Here is a 26546-nt window from a genome sequence, read left to right as displayed (position 1 = left end):
AATTGGAAAACAGACTGAGGTTACCAGAAGGAAGCAGCTTTGAATATGTGATTACAGACACAATGATAATTAAAAGATTTATCACGAACATGTACATCAAGCTGCAAGATAAGGAAAATGATGAAATAAGCTATAAACTCAAACAAAAGTGGGAAAAGGATTTAAACATAAAGATTAAAAATGAAACATGGGATAAGTTATGTTCTGGATCTATGAAGAACATAATAAACACAAGGTTATGCATGATACAGTATAATTGGTTACACAGGTTATATATCACGCCCCAAAAGTTTTTTTTTTAAAAATGGGATCCAACATTATCAGATAGATGTTTTCGCTGTAAGAAGGAAATGGGAACAACAGTACATGCAATTTGGGCATGTACGAAAGTGAATATGTTTTGGGAAGATCTAAATCAGATTTTAAATAAAATCACAAAAAGCAACATACCAAAAAATCCAGAGATCTTTCTCCTAAGTAATATAAGTAGTAAGGAATTAGGCCTCAAACTGGATGAAGCGCAAAAATGATTTGTTATGATAGCCTTAGCTGTAGCAAAAAAATGTATAATGTCAACTTGGAAATCAAAAGAGAGCCTGAGAATACAGCAATGGTACATGGAAATGAATAAATATATTCCATTGGAAAAAATAACATAATTTAAAAAATAAAATCACATTATTTGAACAAATTTGGGAACCGTACATGGAACACAACAGAGAGGGCTTGCCTCAGACCACCACCCCCTAAAATGATGATAAGACAAAACTACTTGATTCAGTGTGTAAAAGTAGATGACACATTTTTCATGTTTATTTTAATTGTGTGATGACATTGTTTAATGGTTTTATTGTATATGTTGAATGTTTATTGGTTTTGGAGGGGGGAGGGAAGGTAGAGGGGGAAAAGGGGGGAGAAAATGCCACTGTATATTTAAGAGGGAAATGTTTATGTATTTTGGTTGATATGGTTCACAGTGTGAAAAATAAAAAATTATAATAATGAGAAGGCAGAAAGTTGGCAGGTGAGGTTTTGCATTTTGTAAAGAATGTAAAGGCATATTATTCAAGTTGAGTGAGAATAGTAAATGCAGGATCTAAAAAACATAGTTGCAAAAAAAAATGCAAAAGATTGGTATGTAGGCAGGGATGATCAGGAAAGAAAATGGAATATTGACCTTTATTTCAAGGGGTGTGGAACATCAACAGGGAAGTTGTGAGGCAATTTTGCATCCAACTGGTGAGTATGCACATTTGGCCTCCATATTTAATCATATAACCGTTTAAAGAGCGGAAACAGGCCGTGTCGGCCCTTTGAGTCCGCACCGGTTCACTAGAACAACTCCACTAGCTCAACCCTCCTGCTCTCCACCCTTAACCCTCCGACCCCCCTCGCCTCCATGTACACATCCAACCTTCTCTTAAATGGCAGAAGGGACCCTGCTGTAACTATCTCATTCGGAAGATCATTCCATTCTGCCACCACTCGCTGAGTGAAAAAGCCACCGCTAAAATTTCTCCTAAAGTTTTGCCCCCTTACCCTTAACTCATGCCTTCTTGTTCCAACCTCCACTGCCCTCAGGGGAAAGAGTCTGATTATGTCTAGTCTATCTATTCCTTTCATAATTTTAAATACCTCTATCAAGTCCCCTCTTAGTCGTTTACATTCCAATGAAAAAAGTCCCAGTCTCCTTAATCTCTCCCTGTAATCCTGATGCTGTAAGACAGGCAACATCCTTGTAAACCTTCTCTGCACCCTCTCCACCTTATCTATATCCTTTCTATAATTTGGAGACCAGAACTGAGCACAGTACTCCAAACCAGGCCTCATCAATGCCTTAAACAGCTGCAGCATCACTTCCCAGCAACTATACTCTATACTATGATTTATGAAGGCCAGCATACTATATGCCTTCTTAACCACCCTGTCTACATGGGAATTCTTCTTTAGTGAACTTTACCATAACCCCCAGGTCCCTCTGCTCCTCTGCTTGCCTCAGTGCCCTCCCCTTAACTGCATATGTCCTATTCTGGTTATTTTTACTGATGTGCAACACCTTGCACTTGTCTACATTGAATTCCATCTGCCATCTTTCAGCCCACTCTTCCAAACAAACCAAATCCTTCTGTAGTCCAAGAAAATCTACCTCACTACCTACCACTCCCCCTATTTTCATATCATCTGCATATTTGCTTACCTAGTTAACCACACCCTCCTCTAAATCATTAATATAAATGATAAACAACAAGGGACCCAGCACTGATCCCTGAGGCACCCCGTTTGTCACAGGCTTCCAACCTGACAGACAGTTGTCCACCATGACTCTCTGCTGTCCATCTTCCAGCCACCTCTGAACCCATGTCACAATCTCTACTAATTCCTAGTGACTGAACCTTCCTTATTAACCTTCCATGCGGAACCTTATCAAAAGCCTTACTGAAATCCAAATAGATCACATCAACTGCTCTACCTTCATCCACCTTTTTTGTCACTTCCTCAAAAATTTTAACAAGGTTCGTCAAACATGACTTTCCTTTTACAAACCCATGCTGAGTGCCCCTAATCAATCCCTGCCTATCCAGATATGTGTATATACTATCTCGAAGAATACCCTCCATAACCTTCTGCACCACCGAAGTCAAACTTACTGGCCAATAATTACTTGGCCTACACTTAAAGCCTTTTTTAAACAACGGAACTACATTTGCAACCCTCCAAGGATACGCTTGACTGGGAGACAATGCAGAGAAGGTTCACAAAGATCATTCCTGAATATAAAAGGATTAATTTATAAAAGAGAGGTTGAGCTATTGAGCTTTTGCTCTTTAGTGTTTAGAAGGAACTCTGATGTTAATTGTCCTCTACATGTACATTGTACAGTGTGTTTGAATTCTGAGGGGGATTTTAGAGGGTGCTTCCCTGAGTAGGTACATGTAAAAGAAGGACACAAAAGTTTGAAATAAGGGGTCAGCCATTTAAAATGGAGATGAGGAATTTCTTCTGAGGTTTGCAAAAGGGTGGCAGTTGGCCTGCTCTTGTTTGGTTCATAGTGCAAGTGAAGCTGAGATAGAAAATGAATCATGATCTTGATGGAATGACCGAGCAGTCATGAAGTGGCAGGTGGGCTACTCCTGCTCCTAATTATGTTCTTAAAGCTCCAAGTAATATTTCTCAACCCATTTCTCAGAGGTTGATTACCTTTTTCAAAAGATTTGCGTCATGAAAAAAAAATTGGGGATTATGATAGATGGTGTCAAGCTGAACACATTCAGATTTGCTGTATCATGTTGAAGTTAACATGTTTAATTGCATAATGATGCTGACACATTGCATTAGTTTAATTGAACAAACAATGTTTTGCCACTCATTTTTGTTTGTACTCAGCATCTGATGCCTCTAGTGTCAGTATCCATTAATAGTCAATCAGCATTGATGGATTTCACTTGCCCTGATAATTGCTTTTCCATGGTCGCAAGGTCCTGGTGAAACCTTTCACTATGTTGGTCACTAACGGCACAAAGATCAGCAGGGAAGACGTCCAAGTGAAAAGCAGATTATGAATTTTCAATGACATGTTGCACTTCATGGCTTTGCCATTAAGTAGAAGTCTACTTAAAATAGATAGAATATCACAAAAATGGGTTGTATCTTTTTTTTAAAAAAAAATGTGATCAATAGCCCAAAATCCATAAAATACACACAAAAATGTTCAGGAAGAAAAATCTTTGTCATCCAGTGTTATTCATTTCTGTTGCAGAATTTCATATTCAGGAATTATCTTTGTAAGCATCATCTCAATTGTGTACTTTCCTAATATTGCATGCGAGCATTGTTCTAACCTCAGTGGATACCAATTTTGGGTTATGGTGTTGGCAGAGTTCTTGGAATGGATGCTAAATCATCTACTTGCTGCAAGTGGTACCATCTTTGACTGTGGGTAGAAAAACCATTTGTGTGACAAAATTAGAAATAAATTCCTTAGATCAGTATTTCTCAACCCATGGACCACTGGTGGTCAGTGAATTAGTTTATTTATTTCTGTGATTAAAGATAAATATTAGTGATGTAATGAACAAGTAATAATGTAAATGATGTTGTAAATTTGATGACAAAAAACGTTTTCCCACCAAAACAAAAATCCTATTAGTAGTTTGGGAAGGGCCTTGCTCTCACCAATCCCTCCCCACTGATGATCCGTGGGTTTATTATGGGTGGTCTATGGTTAGTCAAGGTGTTATCTGAATGAAAATAAAGGCTGAGAACCACTGCTCTAATTAGTTATAAATATTTTTTTAAAGTTTATGAAAGGCTTCTCACAAATCGCTAATAATACATGAGTGCAATTCTTCCCCCAGACTCTGGTTCTTTATTTCATCCACACTACCTTTTCCTTCTCATGTTTCTATAGGCAATGAGATGAATTTAATTGCTCTTCCACTTACAGGTTTGTGATGGGATGGTCTTAATTCATGTCATCGAAGGAGATCACTGGACTTTCCTAAAAGGAGCCTCGGTGGATTCGGTCGTCAGCATCATCCATAATACTTTGGCTGAGCCACGAGTTGCTGCTCGGGAGGGCTGAATAAATAGTTCAACGTACTGTTAAATCAACTGTGGCTCCTGGCGTGTGCAATAATTTGTACAGCTATAGAGTCTTTTCACAAAACAAATCTGTTGCAAAAGCTGTAATTTTGTGTGGCTTTAGTTGAAATTCAGAGCAGTAAATATAGTGCTTTATAGAAAAACTGATACACATGACTGGACCAAAATGGGCAAACAAAAAACTGACTGACCTATTTCTGAGATGCTCATTGTCCATGAGGAAATAGAAACCAATGATGTCTCAGTTTTTTCTGATTTGTCCACTGGAATAGCTTGTAAAACCATAATGTAATGTGGAATCTATCAAAAGCATGACCCATTCCTCTGTATTTTTTTATGGAAGTAATGTTTACAGTTTGGGAGAAATGCTATAAACCATTTGTGTACTTTGGAATGAAATGAGGATCCATGTCTTTTTCTCAGTATGAAGGTTGGCATCAAAATAAGGGTCATAACCGTATGACTTGAAACCAGGAACAGAATGAATCCAGGCCTGGCAGGCTCTTACTATTTCATCTAGCTTATCTGGGTTGGGTGAAAGAACTGTTTGGAACAAGCATAAATGAGGCTATTCATTGTGGTAAATGGTAAGCAGTCAGCACTGTTCCCTTACAACAGAAACTGGTAGCTGTGGCACATCGTATTTCTCCGATTCTACTGAACTGCAAACTTTGAAAAGCAGTAAATTGCGTATCATGTAAGCCAGCCAAAAATTATTTTTCTGAAACAACTGCTAATACCCTGACGCTGTTAAAGCATTGCCTGTGTGAAACATAAACCATGGCATGTGTTTAATGGGGTAAACAGAAAATGTGTTCCCTATTTTCAGACACAATTACACACCAGATTCCCTCTTCAGTTTGTCAAACAACCTGCCCTGCCCCCAGTAGTTGTTTGCTGACCCCCTCCTTGAGCCATCAGCTGATTAGCAGGCATTTCTGAAGTACCCTCTAGCTAATGCACTGATTATGCAGAAAATACCTCTGCCAAATCAAACTTGCACAAAGGGTTGTCTGATTGAGAATAGGGGCCATAAAGCTGAGCATTTTACATGGGCAGTAAATGAATCCACTTCTCTTTTAGAACCTGGAATACTTCGTTGCATTGGGTGCATGCATTGCAAGTGCCACATTTTCTCCCTATAGAACTTGAGATAATTCTAAGGTCAAATATACAGAGGGACTCTTAAGGATCATGCTTTTTTTTTGAGCTAATGTGACAATTAGTTTGACATGGAGGAAAGAACTTTACACGTACATCGGCCGGTCCTGCTGTTAGTATCATTTAGCAAAAGTCATGGAATTTCTTTCATGTATTTTGTGGCTTTCCATATTTTTTCCTTGGTTTTGTAAGACAGCTACTTTGGGCCATTTTCATGTCTCGTACTTCATGTTTTAATAAAAATAAGTATCTGAAAATTGCTGTGATTATTTTATCAGAACAGAACTGTAGATGCATCTTGAGAATAATTTCAGTTGATTAGAAATCTGAAAGGATTACTTCTTCAATTTTTGACCATAGATAAATTGCCACTGAGACTAATCCTCATGATGGTGCAAATTAAATTTAACTAACTATTGACCAGATCAGTTTACTGTCATGCAAGAGGAACAATTTTGACATTTCATCCAGGCAATGCATGGAAATTTGTATTATAATCTATCAATAAACCATCAATTCACTGTAAATGAAATGGCATTCTCCGTTGCAGATTTTATCCAGTTTTTCTGTAAAAAAATAATTAAAATATTAACTCTTTTTCTGAGCATTGACACATCGGAACACGAGTCTAAGTTTCTACAATGACAGCTTCATGTCACTGATCAAAAATTTAGTGTTTAAACAAGACTTGGTGAGATGAAGCCTTTCAACTGCTTTATGCCACCCTAGAAGATGGAGATGTAACAAATTTGCAACATTTTCAATAAGTCTGACATTGCTGCATTCTGTATAATCAGATGCAGTTTTGTTGGGTTGTGCTGGTAAAAATCAGATGACGAAAAGCTAAGTCTCTTCAACCTTTCCTCGTGACAATCTGCCTGTTTCAGTTATCAGTAGAAAATCTTTTGAACTATTTACAATGCTTTAGCACCTTAAATCCAACCACTGTACACTATATTTCTTAATTATGGTATTAACTGTGGCCACAAACTCCTTAGTTTGATATTCAATTTCATAGTTAATAAACACTAATTATCTTTTTTCTGGTTAGTTTTTGCTTTCTTTAATCTATTTAATTCTATGTTACATTCCTCCTCATCTATGAGCTTCATTAATTACCAGCTTTTCCTTGCTTTCTGCCCTTCATCGATGCTGTATATCCCTCAATATTCAGGAGCCAATCTATTTCAAACTGCAATGACATTTCCCTCATGGCTATCATACACATTTATTTGTTCATTATTTTGGGAAAATTGGATCATGTGGGATACTGATTTGGGCAGCACAGCGGTTAGTGCAATGCCTTTACAGCAATCTGGATGGGTTCCAATCCCATGCTATCTGTAAGGAGTTTGTATGTTTTCCCTGTGTCTGCATGGATTTTCCCCGGGGGCTCTGGTTTCTTCCCACCCTTCAATGCATAATGGGGTATAAGTTGGGTGGCTGGGCTCGTGGGCCAAAATGGCCTGTTACTGTGATGTATAGCTAATTTTTTAAATTAAGATTTGCTTTGCAAAGGAAATTATCTGGGAGATTAAGATGTTAAATTTGTAGTGCAAAGGGAATTAGCACAATTTTTTTTGTTGTGCGGGCACTTGCCCACAATTTGTTCACACCATGATGAAGGCCTCAAGCCTGAAATGGTGGTTATGTTTTTTTCATTTTTGGTGTATAAAGTACTCTGCTTCACCTGATTTTCTCCAGTATTGGGTTTTTACAAAAAAAAATAACGTGCATTTGTAAGTAAAACGGTGGTAAATACTTACTGTTCTAACTGAGATGCCTGTTAGTTAATGGATGGACATTTAGGTTGGCTGCTGCAGTTATTGAAATTTTGCTTGGTTAGAGGTAATTGGGCTTTCTGGTGCAAGATGAGGAGCACCGCATTTAGCAATAACATTTTCTGCATCTGCGGTTTCAGGACTTACTTGGGGAATACAGTTGAGATGAGGCTGCAGCTAGGCAGTATGGCAATAATGAGAAGGGACAACTGCTCAATTGGAGTAGAGACATGCCTGATCTTGAGGAGTCACGTGATGGAGTAGTGGCCGGACGGTGAACTCCAGCCCTCTCCAGAAAAGTCAGAAAAAACAAAGCAAAGCACAAAGGCACAAAAATCAAAATCAAAGTAAAGTGAATATAAAGGTGGAAAGAAGATGGCGACGAAAAAAGAAAAGTCGAAACCAACGGTAAGAAGAGAGGAAGAGAAGACAACGGAAGATGAAGGAAAAGGCCTTACCTGTTCGAAGAGGCCCGCGGTGGAGAGGTCGGTAGAATATGGACTACAAAAATGGCTCGCTGAGCCGAGTAAAAGTGCGCAACCGCGCATGAAAAAAAAAACACCGACGGGAGGGGTGACCAGCTGGGGAGTCGATCTCCACAGCCGGCAACGACAGCTGCAGAACACCTGCAGCAAGAGGAGAACATAGAAGACAACGAAAACAAGAAAGAAGAGAAGAAAAGGGCAACAAAGAAACAACAGATGGCCAACCCAGAGGAAGAAGAAGAGGAAGAGTACAGTGAAATAGAAGAAGAAGAGAAAGGCAAGATAAAGGATATACTTTCTCTTATTAAAGAATACATGGAGTCATTTAAAGAATGGCAAGCGCAAGAATTTAATGATTTAAGAAGAAGAATAAACAATACAGAAGAGAAAATGAATAAAATAGATATGACCTTATCAGAAATGGGAAAAAGAATGGACAAGGTGCAAGAACGAGAAGCAGCAGTAGAAATGGAGGTAGAGGACTTAAAAAAGAGACATGCCTGATCTTTAGGCTCTACACTGGGGTGACTGACCACACTTCAGAGGGCTATTATACAACAAATTACCACTTGGTGTGAATCCGTAACTGGACAACCAGATGCTGAACCATTGGGATTTCAAGTAGTTAATTGTTATTTGACAACTTTTATCCCTGTTATTTCCTTTGTTCTCTTGACTTGGAACATTTGAGCTGAAGGGCTTGTTTCTGTGCTGTAAAACACTGACTATAGGATAATGAAAATGTGTATCTACCTCACATAAATTCAGCAGGCTGTGGGTAGCCACAGTAATGTAAGGACCAAACGAGTGTAAAATTAATTAACTGGGATATTAGGATTACAGATCTGTAGAAAATATCCTGATGCAAAGGGATGTAGGATTCCTTGTGCAGGGCAGCCTGAAGGTAAATTTGCATGTTGTGTCAATGGTGAAGAAATCAAATGCGATATTGGCATTCATTTCAAGAGGAATGGGATATAAGAACAGGGGTGTGAGGTTGGGGCTTTAAAAATCACTGGCGAGACCTCACTTGAAATATTGTGAGCTGTTTGGGCTCCTCATTTAAGAAAGAATGTGCTGACACTGCAGAGGGTTCCAAGGAGTTTCACAAGGATGATTCTGGGAATGAAAACATTGTCCTGAGGAGCATTTGTCAGCTCTTGGCCTGTACTCATTGGAACTTAGGAAAAGGAATGGGATTTCATTGCAAACAGGACCCACATTCGCCCAACCCCGGATCTGACACGGAAAACAGCAGAAGGACCAGCAGCTTCTAAAATTCCAACAACTTGAAGGAATGCGAGTAGAAACCCCAACCAACAACACCGTAACGACTGAACAGCAGGCAACAGGAGAACCGAGACAACATCACCACCCACACGTGTACTAACACCACTGAAGCAAACAGACACAGCAAGGTCTATGAGGTGGAGCAGCAACATCCGACCACCAGTACGATTCCACTGAAAAGAATATAGGACTGCAATTGTGTAATTAGAATAATTCTTAAGGGCAAGTGCAGGTAAAGAAGCAGTAACAATTTATTTTTATGAAATTTTAAATCTTAACAAATCATTTAACTTTTAATAAACTTTTCTTAAGGACGGATGTTATATACAGAGGAAACTTGGGACTATGCTGGAGCATGAACAATGCAAGACTGGAAGAGCCGCACCACACTTGAGTGGTGTGCATGCTCAGTGCGACAGTGTATGAATACATGACCAGTACCTGATGTGAGTAAAATTTGTGCTTCTAAACTTGCAAGCTTTTCTTAGTGTTTATTAGAAAGGTTGCTTCCCATGGTGGGAGAGTCTAGGATAAGAGGACACAAGATCAGCATTGTAGGGTATCCGCTTAGAACGGAGATAATATGGAGGAATTCCTTCAGCCAGAGGGTGGTGAATCTGTGGAATTTGTTGCCACAGACAATTGTGGATGCCAGGTCATTGGGTGCATTTAAAGAAGAGATTGATGGATTCTTAATTAACCAGAACATCAAAGGTTATGGGGAGAAGACCGGGCAGTGGGGCTGAGTGGGGAAAATGGATCACCTCATGATTAAATGGCGGTGCAGACTCAATAGGCTTAATAGCCTATTTCTGTTCCAATGTCTTGTGGCCTAACTTTCATGCCACCCAAACTGAAGTTAACTTTGGCATCACAGCAAATAACACGAGTTAAGTAAAGTACATTTTCCATCAGATGAAACAATTCCAGGCCAAGGATCTGTTTGGCCTCTGTTTATAATCCCCCAGTTTACTTGTAACCAACTTCATATCTCCTTCACAATGAGCCCTGACCAAATCAGTGGAAATTATTAGAAATCACTGAGTTTTTATTACAAATTATTCTGCACAGATATTTACCATAGAGTAACTGTTAGAAATTGAATTTCTGACTTGTCACTTATTGAACTATTCATTTTTTATTGTATGAAAAAGTTTAATAGTTTCATGGTGCCGACTTGCCATGTAAAATCTTCATGTTTTATGTTGAGTAATATATTCCTTCAAATGTCTATCAAGTATTTAATTTATTGCGCAATTGGCTAGCATGCTTCTTTAAATAATATGGTGAAGGAAAAAAAACCAGCATACTGAATCATACTCTACTGCACAGAAATCCTTTGGCCCATCTAGTCTGATGGTTCCTTTACTCCATTTCATGGTTGAAGAGATCATTTTGATCTTTGGAATATATTTGAGGACATTTTTTAAAAATTCTCAATGAATGAATTAATTGAGAATTAATTAATTGGGGAAGTAGTCATGCTTACATCATCATCAAACTTTGAAACCGTTTTTGCAATGGGGATTGATGGATAAACATCTTAAAATATGCAATATTGAAATTATAAAAGGAACACAGTGCTTAACCCATTGGTCTCCTCATTCTACACCAATGACTGCCAGGCGCAATTCAAATACAATCAGCAAATTTGCTAACACCAAAGTTGTTGGCAGAATTATAGACAGCAATGAGGAATGGGGGTGGGGGTAAAGAGGGGAGATAGATCAGCTGGTTGAGTAGTGTCACAGCAATCCTGTACTCTGTGTTCGCAGAACCACGGAGATGACTGTGGACTTCAGGAGGAAATGAGAACAAAACCAGTCCTCATTGAGGGGTCAGCAATGGAGAGGGTCAAGGGGTGTTTGGTTCGGTGCGGACTAGAAGGGCCTAATGGCCTGTTTCCGTGCTGTAATTGTCATGTTATGTTATGTTATATGTTAACATCAAATTCTTGGGTGTCAACATCTCTGAGGATCTGTCCATGTTGATGCAATCATGAAGAAAGCTCTCCAGTGGCTATACTTTGTGAGGAGTTTGAGGAGATTCAATATGTCACCAAAGACTCTTGAAGACTTCTACAGGTGCACCATGATGAGCATTCTGTCTGGTTACATCACTGGCTAGTTTGGAGATGCCAGGACAGGAAAATAACTCCAGAAGGTTGCTAACTTGGTCTGTGATATCATAGGCACCAGGCTTCACTCCATCGAGGACATCTACAAGAAAGCAGCCTCTATCCTCAAGGACCCCACAGGCCATGCCCTCTTCACTCTGCTCCAATCAGAAAAAAGGTTCAAGAGCCTGAAGATGAGCACCCAGTGACACAAGGACAGCTTCTTCCCCTCTGCCATCAGATTCCCGAATAACCAGACTCACTTTGTCTTTGTCTTTCACTTTTATTTATTTTGAGAAGTGGTTCATAGAAATGTTGGTACTGTGATACTGCCACTAAACAACAAATTTTGTGACTTGTTCACTGCAATAAGTTCTGATTCTGAATGGCATTTGAGGAAAGCAGTTTCTCTGACTGGAAGAGGTGCTGAGGCAATACCTGCTTATGGTGAATCTGTCTGCTTTGCAGCAGGCAAAAAGAAATTTCATGTAATAGGACACTGTTTTATCACCATGACATTAAATGAATCCATCCAAAAAAAATAAGAATAGAAAATATGATAACCTGTCACTGATTGTGTAGGTAAAACCAGAATTCCAGCTTTTGAAAGGTTTTTCTTTAGAGATGCCCAAGGTGGATCTTCCACAGTGGAGAGAACTCAGCCGGCGTCATCCCCAGCTTGGCCAAGGGGGGCGCTGTCGCCGCCGGGGCGAAGGCGACGAAGGGACACGCGCGGTTGCCGTCCGGAAGAGAGAAAGGACGGACTCGTTGGCGGTCGGGTTTAGGAGCGGACGCGAAGGCAGCAGCAGGGGGTGAGTGACCAGGAAGGCCACATGGGGAGGGATCCGCAGGACGGGCGGATGGACGGGCGGAGGGATGGGACAGAGGAGGGAGGGAGCGGGGCAGAGGGAGGAGGGAGCGGGGCAGAGGGAGGAGGGAGCGGGGCAAAGGGAGGAGGGAGCGGGGCAGAGGAAGGAGGGAACAGGATAGAGGAGGGAGGGACGGAATGGGCAGAGGAAGGAGGGAGGGACCGAATGGGCAGAGGAAGGAGGGAGGGACCGAATGGGCAGAGGAAGGAGGGAGCGGGGCAGAGGGAGGAAGGGAATGGGGCAGAGGGAGGAAGGGAATGGGGCAGAGGAAGGAGGGAGCAGAATAGAGGGAAGGATGGAATGGGCAGAGGAAGGAGGGAGGGAACGGGGCAGAGGAGGGAGGGAACGGGGCAGAGGAGGGAGGGAACGGGGCAGAGGAGGGAGGGAACGGGGCAGAGGAGGGAGGGAACGGGGCAGAGGAGGGAGGGAACGGGGCAGAGGAGGGAGGGAACGGGGCAGAGGAGGGAGGGAACGGGGCAGAGGAGGGAGGGAACGGGGCAGAGGAGGGAGGGAACGGGGCAGAGGAGGGAGGGAACGGGGCAGAGGAGGGAGGGAACGGGGCAGAGGAGGGAGGGAACGGGGCAGAGGAGGGAGGGAACGGGGCAGAGGAGGGAGGGAACGGGGCAGAGGAGGGAGGGAACGGGGCAGAGGAGGGAGGGAACGGGGCAGAGGAGGGAGGGAACGGGGCAGAGGAAGGAGTGTGCAGAGCAAAGGAGGGAGGGAACAGGCACGTTGTGAGAGAAACAGGGTTGAGTTGCATTTTGGAGGAAGAAATGAAAGCTTGCATTTAGATTGTGCTTTTCACTGGTTTCTTTTAAAACAACATTGAAACAAAAAATTGTTTTTCAAATTGTAAAACTGTAATAAACTGAAAACTCTGGGAACAGATTTTGTATCATAAGTTCTCACAGCTAACTGCTCTCTCGTAATGAATTAAAAATGTTTTTAAAAAAGATGTGGTTTAAATATTATCAAGGAATTTCTCCTGCGCTTATTTGCATAGTTAAAGCTTTCAGGGTTGAAATGCGAATTATTGACCTGGTTTCAGAACTTGGCTGATTGACAGGAGACGTATCCAGAAGATTGAGCAAGTACTAGTTATGGGGAGATACAAGATCACCACTGCTGTGTTCATTATCTCACGGTTCCAGTGTTTTCTTGTGTTTTTATTTTCACTAACTGCACTCATTTGCCTGGAATAATGCTCACAAATAACCTTTTCCTTTTCTGGTGTTTAAATAAACCGGTTTTCTCATTTTTCCAGGCCTGATGGAGGATCATTGACCCAAATTGTTTCTCTGTCCAAACATGTTGTCTGACTTAATGTCTTCAGCACTTTCTGACTATTCCATTCCAGTTAATTCCAACTATAAAAATAGAACTTTTGCAGAGAATTTACAATGTAATTTGAAGGAGGGCACTTCAGAGGTATCTGTACAGAATGTCATCAGAGCCAATGCTACACAGATGGAGGAACTGGGAGAATGAAATGGATCCCATATGGGGTCAAAAGGGTGGTACTTAGGAACAAAAAGCAAACTGCTGGAGCACTTAATAGGTCAAATCATATCATGTAGAGAGGAGGGAGAAGAGTTATCCATGTTTAAGTTCAAGACTCTGCATAGGATTTTTAAATTTTCTGCTAGGCAGATATTCAATGGGGGGCCCTACTTCCTACCCATCTTCCCCTCCCAAAAGCCACAGCACGTTTAAGTAAAAGTCTTGTTTTCACCTCAGGTAACAAACATTTTTTTATGTAGTTGGTAGGAGAGAAGTACAGAATAAACCAAAACGACTGCTTTACTAGAAAAGGGGTTCATAAACTTTCACCAGAGTCCGAGGGGGTCTATCATTGAAAAAAGGTTGAGAATGGCTGCTCTAGAGCAGTATTTATGAAGTCCTGCATTGCTTGGACCTATAATGTTAACTTCTTTTCTCTTTGTACAGCTATTGCCCGACCTGATGAGTTGTTTTCATTATTTTGGCTTTATTTCAGCTTTTCTAGCATCCGGAATAATTTCCATAGGTGGTTAAGCCCTTAATGGACGTAAAAGATCCACTGCTGTTTTAGTTTTCGAAAGTAACTAACCACACAACACCTATGCCATAGGAGCTCTGTGGTTTGTTAGGGATTACTTTTTTAAATTTTTTATTATTTATCACACTATGAACCATATCAACCAAAATATGTACAGATGTTTCTCTTTAAATATACACAGTGACATTTTCCCTTTTTTCTTCCCCCTTTTTCTTCCCCCTTCACACCCCCTCCAAAACCAATAAATATTAAACATGGAAGGTTAGTTAGGAAGGTGCAGTCTTTAGGTATAAATTTTGAGATAGTCAAATGGATTGAACATTGGCTGAAAGGGAGAGGCCAGAGAGTGGTAGTGGATAATTGTCTGTCAGGTTGGAGGCCGGTGACCAGTGGTGTGCCTCAAGGATCTGTATTGGGCCCATTGTTGTTCGTTATATACATTAATGATCTAGATGATGGGGTGGTGAATTGGATTAGTAAATATGCAGACGATACTAAGATAGGTGGAATAGTGGATAATGAAGAAGGTTTTCAAGGATTGCAGAGGGATTTGGGCTGCTTAGAAAAGTGGGCTGAAAAATGGCAGATGGAATTTAATGCTGATAAGTGTGAGGTGCTTCATTTTGGTAAGAAGAATCAGAATAGGACATATGTGGTAAATGGGAGAGCATTGAGGAATACAGAAGAGCAGAAAGATTTAGGAGTAACGGTACATCGTTCCCTGAAGGTAGAAACTCACGTGAATAGGGTGGTGAAGAAGGCTTTTAGTATGCTGGCCTTTATCAATCATTGCATGGAATATAGGAGTTGGGAGGTGATGTTGAGATTGTATAAGACGTTGGTGCGGCCTAATTTGGAGTTCTGTGTGCAGTTCTGGTCGCCTAATTATAGGAAGGATATAAACAGAGTGGAGAGAGTGCAGAGAAGGTTGACCAGAATGTTGCCTGGGTTTAAGCATCTGGAGTATGGGGAGAGATTGGACAGATTGGGTCTTTATTCTTTGGAGCGTAGAAGGTTGAGAGGGGATTTGATAGAAGTATTTAAGATTATGAAAGGGATAGACAAAATGGATGTGGATAGACTATTTCCGTTAAGAGGAGGAAAGTTTAAAACAAGAGGACATGAGTTAAGAATTAAGGGGCAGAGGTTTAGAGGTAACATGAGGGGGAACTTCTTTACTCAGAGAGTGGTAGCCGTGTGGAATGAGCTTCCGGGAGAAATAGTGGCGGCGGAGTCAATTGTATTATTTAAGAAAAGGTTGGACAGGTCTATGGATGAGAAGAAGATGGAGGGTTATGGGCATTGTGCAGGGAGGTGGGACTAGAAAGGGGTGTTTTGTTCGGTGCAGACTAGAAGGGCCTAATGGCCTGTTTCCGTGCTGTAATTGTTATGTTATGTTATATACAATACAATAAAACCATAAAACATTTTTGTTAGGGATTACTTAAGGTGGTACGTGAGTGAAGGGAGAAAAAGGTTGAGAGCCACTGCTTTAGAAAGACGACAGGTCACCATGAAACTGACTCACAAACCCATAGCGTAGTGATTTAATAGAGCAGTTTTTGTTTTCCACCATCTCTCACGTTGACGTGCCAACTTCTGCTGTTACAGTTTGGGAATCAGTCAGGATGCCCAAACTTGAGGGGTTTGATTTCTGGAGGACAATACTGAATGGTGCACGATATGTGGTCGCTCCAATGGTGGATCAGAGCGAGCTTGCGTGGAGATTGCTGAGTCGCCGACACGGTGCCCACCTCTGTTACACTCCCATGCTTCATGCCCAGGTGTTTGTGCGGGATGCAAACTACAGAAAGGAGAACCTATACAATGAGACGAACCCAGAGGATCGACCACTTGTTGTTCAGGTATGGAGCTTAGAGCAGTTGTAACAGGAATAAAGCAGAACGATATCTCAGTGGCATTTGAATTTGATCTTCTTGCACTTCCTTTTGTCCTTAAATTGTAATATTCAGTTTAATGGATTGATTGAGCACATTAGCAAAAACTATGAACTGTAACATTCACAGTTTATTTACTTTAATAACCCATGAACAGTTCCTGCTTATTGTTCTATTTATAATAACAGGAAGATTTCTCTATATTTCACCAACATTCACTTGGGTCACTTGGGCACAGCAAAGAGGGAGCAGATGGACTGCACATCTGTAACTATACATGACTCATGTTAATCCTTTGAACACTGCACCTAGTTCAGCCAACAGTCCTGGTTACAGAAATTGTGGGAGATCTTGCTGGTTTTATTGCCATATGACCATAAGAGTGGCAGAGAATATCACTGGAGTCTCCCCCACCCCACAACCTATCGACATGATCTACTGGGATTGTTGTCTGAAGAGGGTGTGCAAAATCATTGAGGACCTCTTCCACCCTGCACACAGCATCTTTCAGCTGCTCCCATCAGGGAAAGAGATCCAGGAGGATCAGAGCCAGCACCACCAGGCTGAGGAACATCTTCCCACGGACAGTAAGAATGCTGAACGACCAAAGGAACTGCTCACACTGACCATCTGAGACCCTCGTATTCACTAAACAATATCCATCTATCAATCTTTATTTATTTGTGAACGCTTGTATTGTTTGTCTATGTGTGAAATGTGTCGGCATCTTTTGCACCGAGGACCGGAGAATACTGTTTCGTCAGGCTGTATGTGCAATCAGATGACAATAAACTTGACGACATTTTTTAATGTCTGTTTAATGCCATCTTTTGTTTCAGTTTTGTGCAAATGACCCAGAAGTGTTTGTCCATGCCTGCTTGCTCGCCCAGGATTACTGCAATGCCATTGATCTCAACCTGGGCTGTCCACAGATGATTGCAAAACGAGGTATTTGAGGTTTATCACTGTTTTCTTAAAACTGTGCATCTCAGTTAGGATAGTGATTAGTGTGATGTTATTACAGTGCCAGTGACCAGGAGTTGAGCTGTCCTGTAAGGACCTTACACATTCTCCCCGTGAACTACTTGGGTTTCCTCCCATCCTCCAAAACGTACAGGATTGTAGGTTAATTGGGCACATGGGTCTCAATTTGCTGGAATTGATGTCTACCATATTGTAAATTAAATTTTAAAAATATATAAGAAAATTCATTGTTTTTTTTAGTCAATAACATCACTGTATTTGGTCAGTATTCTAAGAAATAGTTGGTTAAACAGTCAGCATTTTTGTTTATTAGAAATGATCAAAAGATTACCTATTAGGCATTTACTATCTTGAAATTTGTTTATGGAACTGAAATTCAATTCAAAATACACAATGTTGGAGTTAAAACCTAATGGTCAAACACTGATAAAAATAAAATATGCTTTCTTTTGAGGGACAAATCATATATGAAGTATTTGCAGTCTACATTTAGTTGCAATAATATGTTAAATGTCAGAACAAAGGCATTGTGATTTTGTAGAACAAGGAATCATATTTTAAATTATTTATGAATGTTACCAGATTTATCACACTGTAGTCTTGAGAAATTGGATCTGTTATTGATTTATGCAGTGTGGAAACAGACCTTTCAGCCCAACTAGTCCATGCTGAGATGTCTTCCTGGGCTAATCCCTTTACCGATATTTCCATGGCCGATATTTCTTTGAACCTTTCCTACCTGTGTGAAAGAACAAGTTTAACAAATATTCTTAACAAAGGGTTAATGAATTAGGTGAGGAAAATACAGTAGCTGCTTGCAAGATGGTGGGAACATAATCGCTTTCTTAACGTGATCTGTGTGCCGTGGAGATATAGAGCTAATTCCACAAGAATGTCAATATGTCACTCTTGACATTTCCCAGACACTTCTAGACGCCATAGGGAACGTTACTGTAAACACAAAATTGCCAGGTGTGTGAAACTCGTAGGGTCTCATGTAAACCCCTGCCCAAAAGCTGTATCAAAATGAGATGAACACTCCGATGCTTTCAATGTAGTGAACAAATGACCAAACTCTTTCTTATCACTCCTTACTCCCACTGGCATTACCAAAATGAAATAAACTGTTGTGCGCTTAATTGGTTCTGTTGCTTGTTTTATTACAGCGCAGGCTGACTATAACACCCATGTATCTGTTGAAATGTCTTTTAAATGTTGTAATTGCACCTCCTCTGGCAGCTTGTTCCATATATTACATTACCCATTGAGTGGAAAAACATATGTGTAATTCTAAAGATCTAGTGCACACATGTCAAATTCAGGCCCGCGGGCCAAATTTGGCCCGTGATATAATTCTATTTGGGCCGCAAGATCATATCAAATATGTATTAGAGCTGGCCCGCTGGCCGCCGCGCCAATATAGCGCATGCACAGCGAATACTAAAAATCCCAGAATGCTTTGCAAATGTGTTGGCGTCAGCCCGCTAATCACCCCCACCTCCTCTCTTTACCTTCATTAGCATCTGCGACCTGCTAACTCACATGTAATAAACCCCTTACAAAAAATGGCCAAACGAAAGACAGAAAACAGGACCTTTCAAGACAGGTGGGAGGCAAACTCTGACCCCAGAGTTTGATGAACTTGCATCTAAGAAGAGATGCCAAGTATCTGGTTTAGACCCAGGTCCATCAGAGTAAATCACAGTGGAGCAAGCTAAGCTTAGATTTGGTTCACTCTGGACTGTTCATCGATGAAAGATTGGATTTTCATTGAAGCAAGTTGTTATTTTTTTGACTTGTTGGCTTGTGAAAAAAAATACATTTAAAAGGAGCTTAAAGGCTATAGAGAAATATTATATATTGAATATTTTATTTCTCATTTGTTAATGTTTCTTCTGGAAAGAGTTTAACCCAAATTATTATTAAGCATTTATTTTAATAAGAAAAAGTTGAACATTTCATATGTTGAAAGAAGAGAAAACGTGCAGATGTTGTTGAAAATTTTCAATCAATATTTAGTTTGGCCCACGACTTAGTCCAAGTTTTTAATTTTGGCCCTCGGTGAATTTGAGTTGGACCCCCCCTGCCCTAGTGCACGCATATTAGTCAGCAACAACTCTGAACATGCTCATTTGGCAAGAAGTTGATGCACGTCAGTGGTTGAGCTGCAAACGTGTCATCCAATAAGATGCATCGTTATCTGTACCAAGATATTCTAAACACCAAGGTTGGTCCAAGTAAAAGTCTTTCGTACACTATATTCATTTAGTAAGTTCAGTATCTCATCTTGCTTCATTTTAAAATGTAGTTACGGAGTGTGAAATACTTAAATAAGATGGATCATGTGCTTTTTACATTAACATGTATATCCATACACTTGGAATGAGGTCCATCTAATGAGTGATGGTGGGAATGCAGATGAAGATGATGGTCCCACATTTCCAAATTAGTGTTGAAAAATCAAAAGAAATCAGATTGAACTAAATTTCAAAATTCAATTATACAGAAAAATCTCTAAATTCACATGAAATAACTATAATATAGTTCAGGTTGAAGTAGCTCAATCTTTCCTTGGATAGCTAATCCTTTAAGAGCATGAAACAATTAGGAAATTGCATCTATTCCATGGAATGATAGTAATTGTAAATAAAATTAGGTAGATGCTGTTGTCCTCCAGTATTTTTGTGCTTTTACTACAATCACAGTGTCTGCAGACTTTTGTGTTTCACTTCCATCTAATGATTACAGCTCAGCTTTCAATATCATCCACTCAGTTCTGATCAGCAAGCTTCAAAACCTGGGCCTGTCCACCTCCCTCTGTAACTGGATCATTGACCTTCCTCATTGGAAGACCATAGTCAACGTGGATCAGTAACGTCTCCTCCTCACTGACCATCAACACAGGCGCACCTCAAGGATGTGCGCTTAGCCCGCTGCTCTACTCGCTCCACCCGTGACTGCGTGGCCGGGCACAATTCCAATAGAATCTACAAATTTGTCGTTGACAGAATCGGAGATAGCAATGAGGTACAGGATTGAGATAGATCAGCTGGTTGAACATAACCAAGACATTGCACTCAATGTCAGTAAAACTAAGGATATGATTGTGAATTTCAGGATGGGCAAATCAGGTGAATACAAACGGGGCCATCGTGTTGATGCAATCATGAAGAACGTATGCCAGCTACAAGCTCCTTATAGATAGCATGGGATTCGAATTCAGTCCAGTCCTGATTGCTGCTGTTATGAAGGCATTGTGCTAACTGTGCTGCCCTGAACACCACTCAACTTTACAAAAACAGCTTCCTCCCCTCTGCCATCAGATTTCTAAATGGAGAATGGACTCTACCTCACTTTTTCTCTTTTTTGCACTAGTTACGGTATTTATTTTTTTAAATCGAGTTTCTACAGAATTCCAATTTTACACTTTGATCTGCACAATGCTACTGTTGCTTAACCACATATTTCTTGACACATGTTCATGAGAATAAACCTGATTCTGAGTTTCTGTTGGCTGCTCAAATACACTCATTGCACATTGTGTAGGAGCCAAACGCTTGTTGAGCCAGAGGCCATGCGTGTTTGGTATCTTCCAGTGAGCATATGCTATAGACTGGGGGGGTTGGTGCATGCACTGCGGTTACGCGTGGTTGGAGCAGTTAGTGAGCCCACGTTGACTGTAATTGCTGAATAGACGATGGGTGAGTGAGGCTCCGATATTTTTTATTAACTGTTAGCAAGAGGATTGAGACTTGCGTTACCGCAGAGCCTGGACATTATATGTTATCGTTGGAAAGCACATTACGATATTATTAAGACTGTTACCACAGACATGACAAGTCCTTTTGTGTTAATTAATAAACTGTTTTAAAACTCATCCTGACTTTGTGTGAATACCTCGAACGCATCAAAGTAAAGAGCGGACATTGCCTCTGTGGGCAATAGTCGCGACACATTGGTTTACAAAAGGAAAACAATTTAAGTTGGAAATCATTGGGTTACATCTCTAATCTCTCAAACTTATGAAGGTAGTGATAATTGTCTGGTTTTCTGTTCTCCATGAAATGCCACAATCCTTTACAATAATCAAGGACTAACTATGATCTCATTCTGATACCATTAATCAATTACAGACAGAAGGAGAAGAGAATGAAAAGAACTGACTCAGTGGAATTTCTTGTTTATTGTTTGACAGGTTTAATGTATCTTATATTTTGAACTTTAAATAAATGGGAGGGGAGGTAGGGAGGGAGGGAGGGGAGGAGGGAAGGGGGGGAGAAAACGACACTGTATATATTTAAGAAGGAAAATGTATGTATCTTGATCAATATGGTTTATAGTGTGAAAAATAAAAAAAATTTTTAAAAAATCAATTACAGTATAATTAGTGGAAATAATTAAAAGCCTAAATCTCAGTGAAGTGATGAAGAGAATATGCAGGTGACAAATTAATTACATTTTATAAATTTATGTTAATGGATGAAGAAACCAATAACTTTGCACTCAGCTGTTTCCGAGAGATATGCTCTTCACCTGAGGTTACAAAATTAGCTATCGTTTGAACCTGGCATTCTAGGAAATAACGATTCTCTTTTCATCAGGAAAAATCTTTTTGTATGAGGATATCCAGACACATGAATCTATGTTTGCTGTAATTTCAGGGCATTATGGGGCATTTCTACAGGAAGAATGGGCCTTGCTGCACAAAATGCGTGAGTAGTTTGTTGTGGAATCAAGAGCTCTTCAAGTTCTTGCCATTAATTTATGATACATCTTTTAATATTTTGCATTGTGTGTTTCAAATTTTCAAGAATGGGAGAGCAATTCTGCAGCTCCTGTTTTCCTGATTTTTAAGAGGGAACGAGAAAATGAAATAAAATTAAATATTAAATAAAAACCTTAGATGTCATTGTGGTGTATTTATGGCTTAAGTGTAAATGCTGGCTTGTGTCAAGGAATGAGATTAAATGGAAGACCAAATAAGAAAAATACTTTTATTGAATTCAACTTGTCTGTTTTCCTAGTTTCTGAGGCACATAAGAGAATCTCTGTTCCCATCACATGCAAAATCCGTGTCTTCCCAGAAATTAGTAAAACTGTGCAATATGCAAAGATGCTGGAGAAAGCAGGTTGTCAGGTAATTAAATATTCATATTTTGCTTTCTAAAAAATCTTGATTGTTGCAGTTGGGCAAATGTTTAGGGATGATTATAATTCAAGAGTTATCATTTTGGCTCATTCAGTAGTGTCCCACCCAAATGAGAAAGTTGGTTTCAAGTACATTATGAAGATTGTAGTCAGAGGTCCTTTGGACTATCTTATGAAATATTTATTAACCTGTACATTGCCTATTCCTGTACTGCATCGTGCTTGGATAATATACTCAGTCCATGAGTTACTGATTAAAGTTAAATGTAGGATGTACAGTAAATATCCCCCCCCCCCCCCCCACCCCGGTATCTGGCATCCAAGGGGATTGGTAGAAGCTGGTTAAATGAGATCATGTGATGCATGAATTGCAAACTAACTGCTAGGGGATCCCAATTTTGATTTTTTTTGGTGCCAGTTGCTTGAGGCTGCCAGTTGCTTGATTCCCGGATATCAGGGATATTACTGCATATTTAAGTATATATTTAATTCTCACTCAGAAAACCAAATTCAAAATTTGAACATTTTCCTTTGCAAGATTAATGAGTTATTCTAACCAAGTATTCACTGGCGTCATGTTGGGGGTGGGGGGGGGTTGTGGACTGCATCGTGTGACGCCATTAGAGAGGGTGACTCCAAAATGAATCTTGCGGTTTCATCTGTATGTGCTACGAGGTCAGTGCCCCCTGTCAGCGCCGCGTGTCACCCGACTGCTCGACACTCCCGTTCTCCACCCCCCCGCTCAGTGCTGCCACTGCCACCCCCTTTGCCGCTTCCGCCACTCCGTTCCTGCTCAGCACCACCACCCCATTTCCACCTCCCCCTACCCCGCAGTGCAGCCACCAACACCCCCTGCCATCCCTCCTCCCTTGCTCAGTGCCTCCGCCACCCCGTACATCCAAGGAAGACGCACCCGTTTCTTCTTCGCCCTGTAAACTCGTACACTCAGCCCAAAGGAGTGGGGGGGGAGGGTGAGTTACCGCACCTGGTGACACCAACCCTAATAACACCAAAGCAAGTATTGCAATTACCTGCTGATAAATAATTCCAAAAAACACCAACACTTGTTTGAAAAGAGATTTGAGATGGCTCATTAATGCGGAGGATGACGCTATAAATGATCTAACCATGATAAATTGCAAAAATGTGTGGGATTTTTGACGTTCTGAAGCATTACAGTGAAACAAATTTAATTATTTATATTACTGACCAGAATGCAGAAATTTTGAATTCCACTGCCTGAAAAATTTACTCAAAAATCTTGTGCCTTACTCTTGATTTCAAATATTTTCCCCTGGAGGTAAAAGCTTTGACATGATGGTGTGTTGTATTACATTAATTGTTTGAAAAAAAGATTGGCACACTTTCCTTTGGGGCTGGTATTAAAATCAAGCATGATTAAATTGGGTTTCTTTTTGTAACAAGAATAATAAATTTCCATTCACTCTGCTCACTTTGTATGGGTATTCATTCTATGCACAAAACTACCTTAATTTTAAACCTATTAAAATTTTGGTTGACTTCATGGATTTGTTTAAACTCTCTTTAGGAAAGCAGCTCCATTGGAAAATATGGAAGGTGGGAAGCATTACTTTTGCATTCATTATACCTGTTCTCTTCAACATACAGAGTAGCAGGTCAACAGAAATATGAAATCTTTAATGAGATAAAGATAACAACATTCTCAATTTCAACCAAATTTTTTTTTATATTCCTTAGTTATAATGCACATATAAGCAAAATAATTCAAATCCATTTCAGCTGTTAACTGTTCATGGTCGTACAAAGGAGCAAAAGGGGCCCTTGACTGGAGTAGCCAATTGGGAACACATAAAAGCTGTGAGGTAAGAAGCCAGTAAGACTGAACACTCTGCAAAATAACAGGGAACATGTGTATCAATGTGCAAAAATGCTGGAGACACTTAGTAGGTCATGCAGCGTCCACAGGAAGCAAAGGGATATAACCAACTTTTCTTGTGCTTTTGAGTATCAGTATTTGTTTATTTGAATGGTGAGAGTTTGCAATTTACTGCAAAGTCTCTTTGAGGGATGTCTATTTTAATGGTGATACATATAATGTGCAAATCACCACCCATTGAAGCAGAGGTAATCTCCCCTAGACCATTCCCATTCGTACATTATTCTGGAGATCACATTCTGTCTTCATTTTAAAGAATTGCAGCTTGCTCTTTCAAATTATTTGATCCTAGTAGACTCAGATGACTTGGTGGAATGTATTTTCCTGCTTTATAACTTGCCCCCAAGTACACAGTTGCAAATGGTGAAAAGAAGTACTATTGCAAAGAATTTTTATGGTGGGATATATTCTGTAGTAGTAGGTGCAGAATGAGCTCTACAGCTGTTCAATTAAAAACAGGCACTCAGAAGCATGAAATACACTGTTAAATTCACAAACCACAGACTTACCAGCTCAGTGGACACATTCTGTGGGTGTTGTGGAAAGACAAGCTTGGTGGTCTGAATATTATCAATCTCAGAGCCATTGTGGCTTTAAATGTTCAATAAATGTTGACTGTGAAGTATCTGCATATATTTGAGCATATTAATCAATCAATGCTGGTTTTCCCATTTAAAGCCATTGAACCGTTAAACCGTATGGTTGCTCTTCAGTTTTACTCTTTTATTTTCTTCCTTTATCATTGTTTATCCTTTACAGGATTATGTTCAGAGAAAAAAAGTTGTTTTCCAGGTTCTAGGCCTGAGAATTGAAAGGGAACCTTGCTCGCCTGAAATTTCAGTCAGGAAAGGTTACTGGATAGCAAAGGAATATTTTTCCTAAAGAGTTGAGGGATGTAGATACAAGTACAGAACCCTGCATCCAAAACGCTTGGGACCAGATATTTTTTTATTTTTTGAAACAATGGAACTAAGCACATAACCATATCAGTGGTTAAACAGCAACAACAAACAACAGCAGGCTTTTTAAGCACTGACGAGATGCCTCAAGTGGAAAGTTCGCATGAAATAATGTTTAGTACTTACCAAAATAAAAAAATGCAGCACCCAACACAAGAAATTCTCTTCGAGGGCTTTTTCAAACATTCCCCCGTGTCATCTGCCTCATTAATAATGGTTTTGTCTTTTGCCGCTGCCGGTCCCCGACACCTCCCCACTACCACCGTCGATCCCCGACTAGGGTTCCCGCTCCGGCCCGGGAGCTGAGGTGACTTCTTCGATGCAGACAGCAGTGCACCCAATGTTGAGAATGGAGTCACCAATGCTGAAGACTTGGAACCAACTCCATTTGGCATCTTCCTGGCCAGAAGCAAAGATTTTGTTTTGTACCACAGAGCTCTAACAGAACGTCAGAGCACCACATGGGCAAGTCAGGTGGTAATTTTTTTTTTCCAACTTGTGACATCATGTCAGTGCTTTAAAAAAAAATTGGCTTTTGGATCTTTTCTGTTTTCAGAATTTCAGATACAGGGTAGTTGTAATGCATGTGCAAGCAGCCTATTTGATTTGGACTGTGAATGCAGAACTAGAGGATAAAAGATACAGGATTAGAAAGTTGAGTGAACTAGGCAATGAGACAATTTTCTTCTAGAGAAATAAAATAGACTGCCAGTAGAAGTTAATTCTGTCATTTCTTAAATAAAATAGACTGCCAGGAGAAGTTAATTCTGTCATTTGTTAATTTCTCACACTGTATTGCTTGATTGTTATTGCAGTTAACAGCTTCAACTTAAACTTAAAACTTCATTACATGAATAAAGATACAATTGATATTGTTCAGTCACCACTAATTTGATAACCACATTTTCAGAAAATAAGTGAAAAAATCTGTTCAATACAGGAAAGAAGTGAACATCCCAGTTTTTGCAAATGGTAATATCCAATATTTAAGTGATGTGGAGCGATGCTTTCAGGAAACTGATGTACAAGGTGTAATGAGTGCAGGTATGTGCTCAAAGGAGATTTACATCATCTTGTTTATAAGTAGCCTGATTTATTTTTGCTCAGGTGTCCATTCTGTTTTTTTTACAATAGATCTCTGGGTAGACTTTTTCTACACGTCGTCTGCATTGTCTAAACCTCACTCCTGTTTTAAAGATTTCCCATTATAAATTGCTGTGTCCATGTTTATAATAGAAGTTGATCATGCAAGCTTGTCCCATCTCAATTGCATCATCTTGCAGTGATTAATCTGTAA

General features: G+C 40.1%; 2 protein-coding genes across 3 annotated transcripts in view; both read left to right on the top strand.

Moving 5' to 3' along the window:
* fasn (fatty acid synthase) overlaps positions 1–6020 on the top strand; it is a 91832-nt gene extending 85812 nt beyond the window's left edge. For both annotated transcript variants that reach the window (XM_069930220.1, XM_069930221.1), the window contains exon 43: positions 4445–6020. In XM_069930220.1, coding sequence (XP_069786321.1) covers positions 4445–4582 — 138 coding nt within the window. In that variant the 3' untranslated portion in view covers positions 4583–6020. The remainder of the gene's footprint in view (positions 1–4444) is intronic.
* A 6139-nt stretch (positions 6021–12159) lies between these two features.
* The window catches only part of dus1l (dihydrouridine synthase 1-like (S. cerevisiae)), a 35606-nt gene continuing 21219 nt past the window's right edge, over positions 12160–26546 (top strand). Inside the window, exons 1-7 of the mRNA XM_069930211.1 lie at positions 12160–12247; positions 15954–16207; positions 17080–17188; positions 21886–21936; positions 22249–22361; positions 24134–24216; positions 26190–26293. Of these exons, the coding sequence (XP_069786312.1) occupies positions 15971–16207; positions 17080–17188; positions 21886–21936; positions 22249–22361; positions 24134–24216; positions 26190–26293 (697 nt within the window). The 5' untranslated portion in view covers positions 12160–12247; positions 15954–15970. The remainder of the gene's footprint in view (positions 12248–15953; positions 16208–17079; positions 17189–21885; positions 21937–22248; positions 22362–24133; positions 24217–26189; positions 26294–26546) is intronic.

Source organism: Narcine bancroftii, chromosome 3 (assembly GCF_036971445.1).
Source record: "Narcine bancroftii isolate sNarBan1 chromosome 3, sNarBan1.hap1, whole genome shotgun sequence".
Lineage (NCBI taxonomy): Eukaryota > Metazoa > Chordata > Chondrichthyes > Torpediniformes > Narcinidae > Narcine > Narcine bancroftii.
Note: the sequence above shows the minus strand (reverse complement) of the source record. Positions and strands in the feature narration are given on the sequence as shown.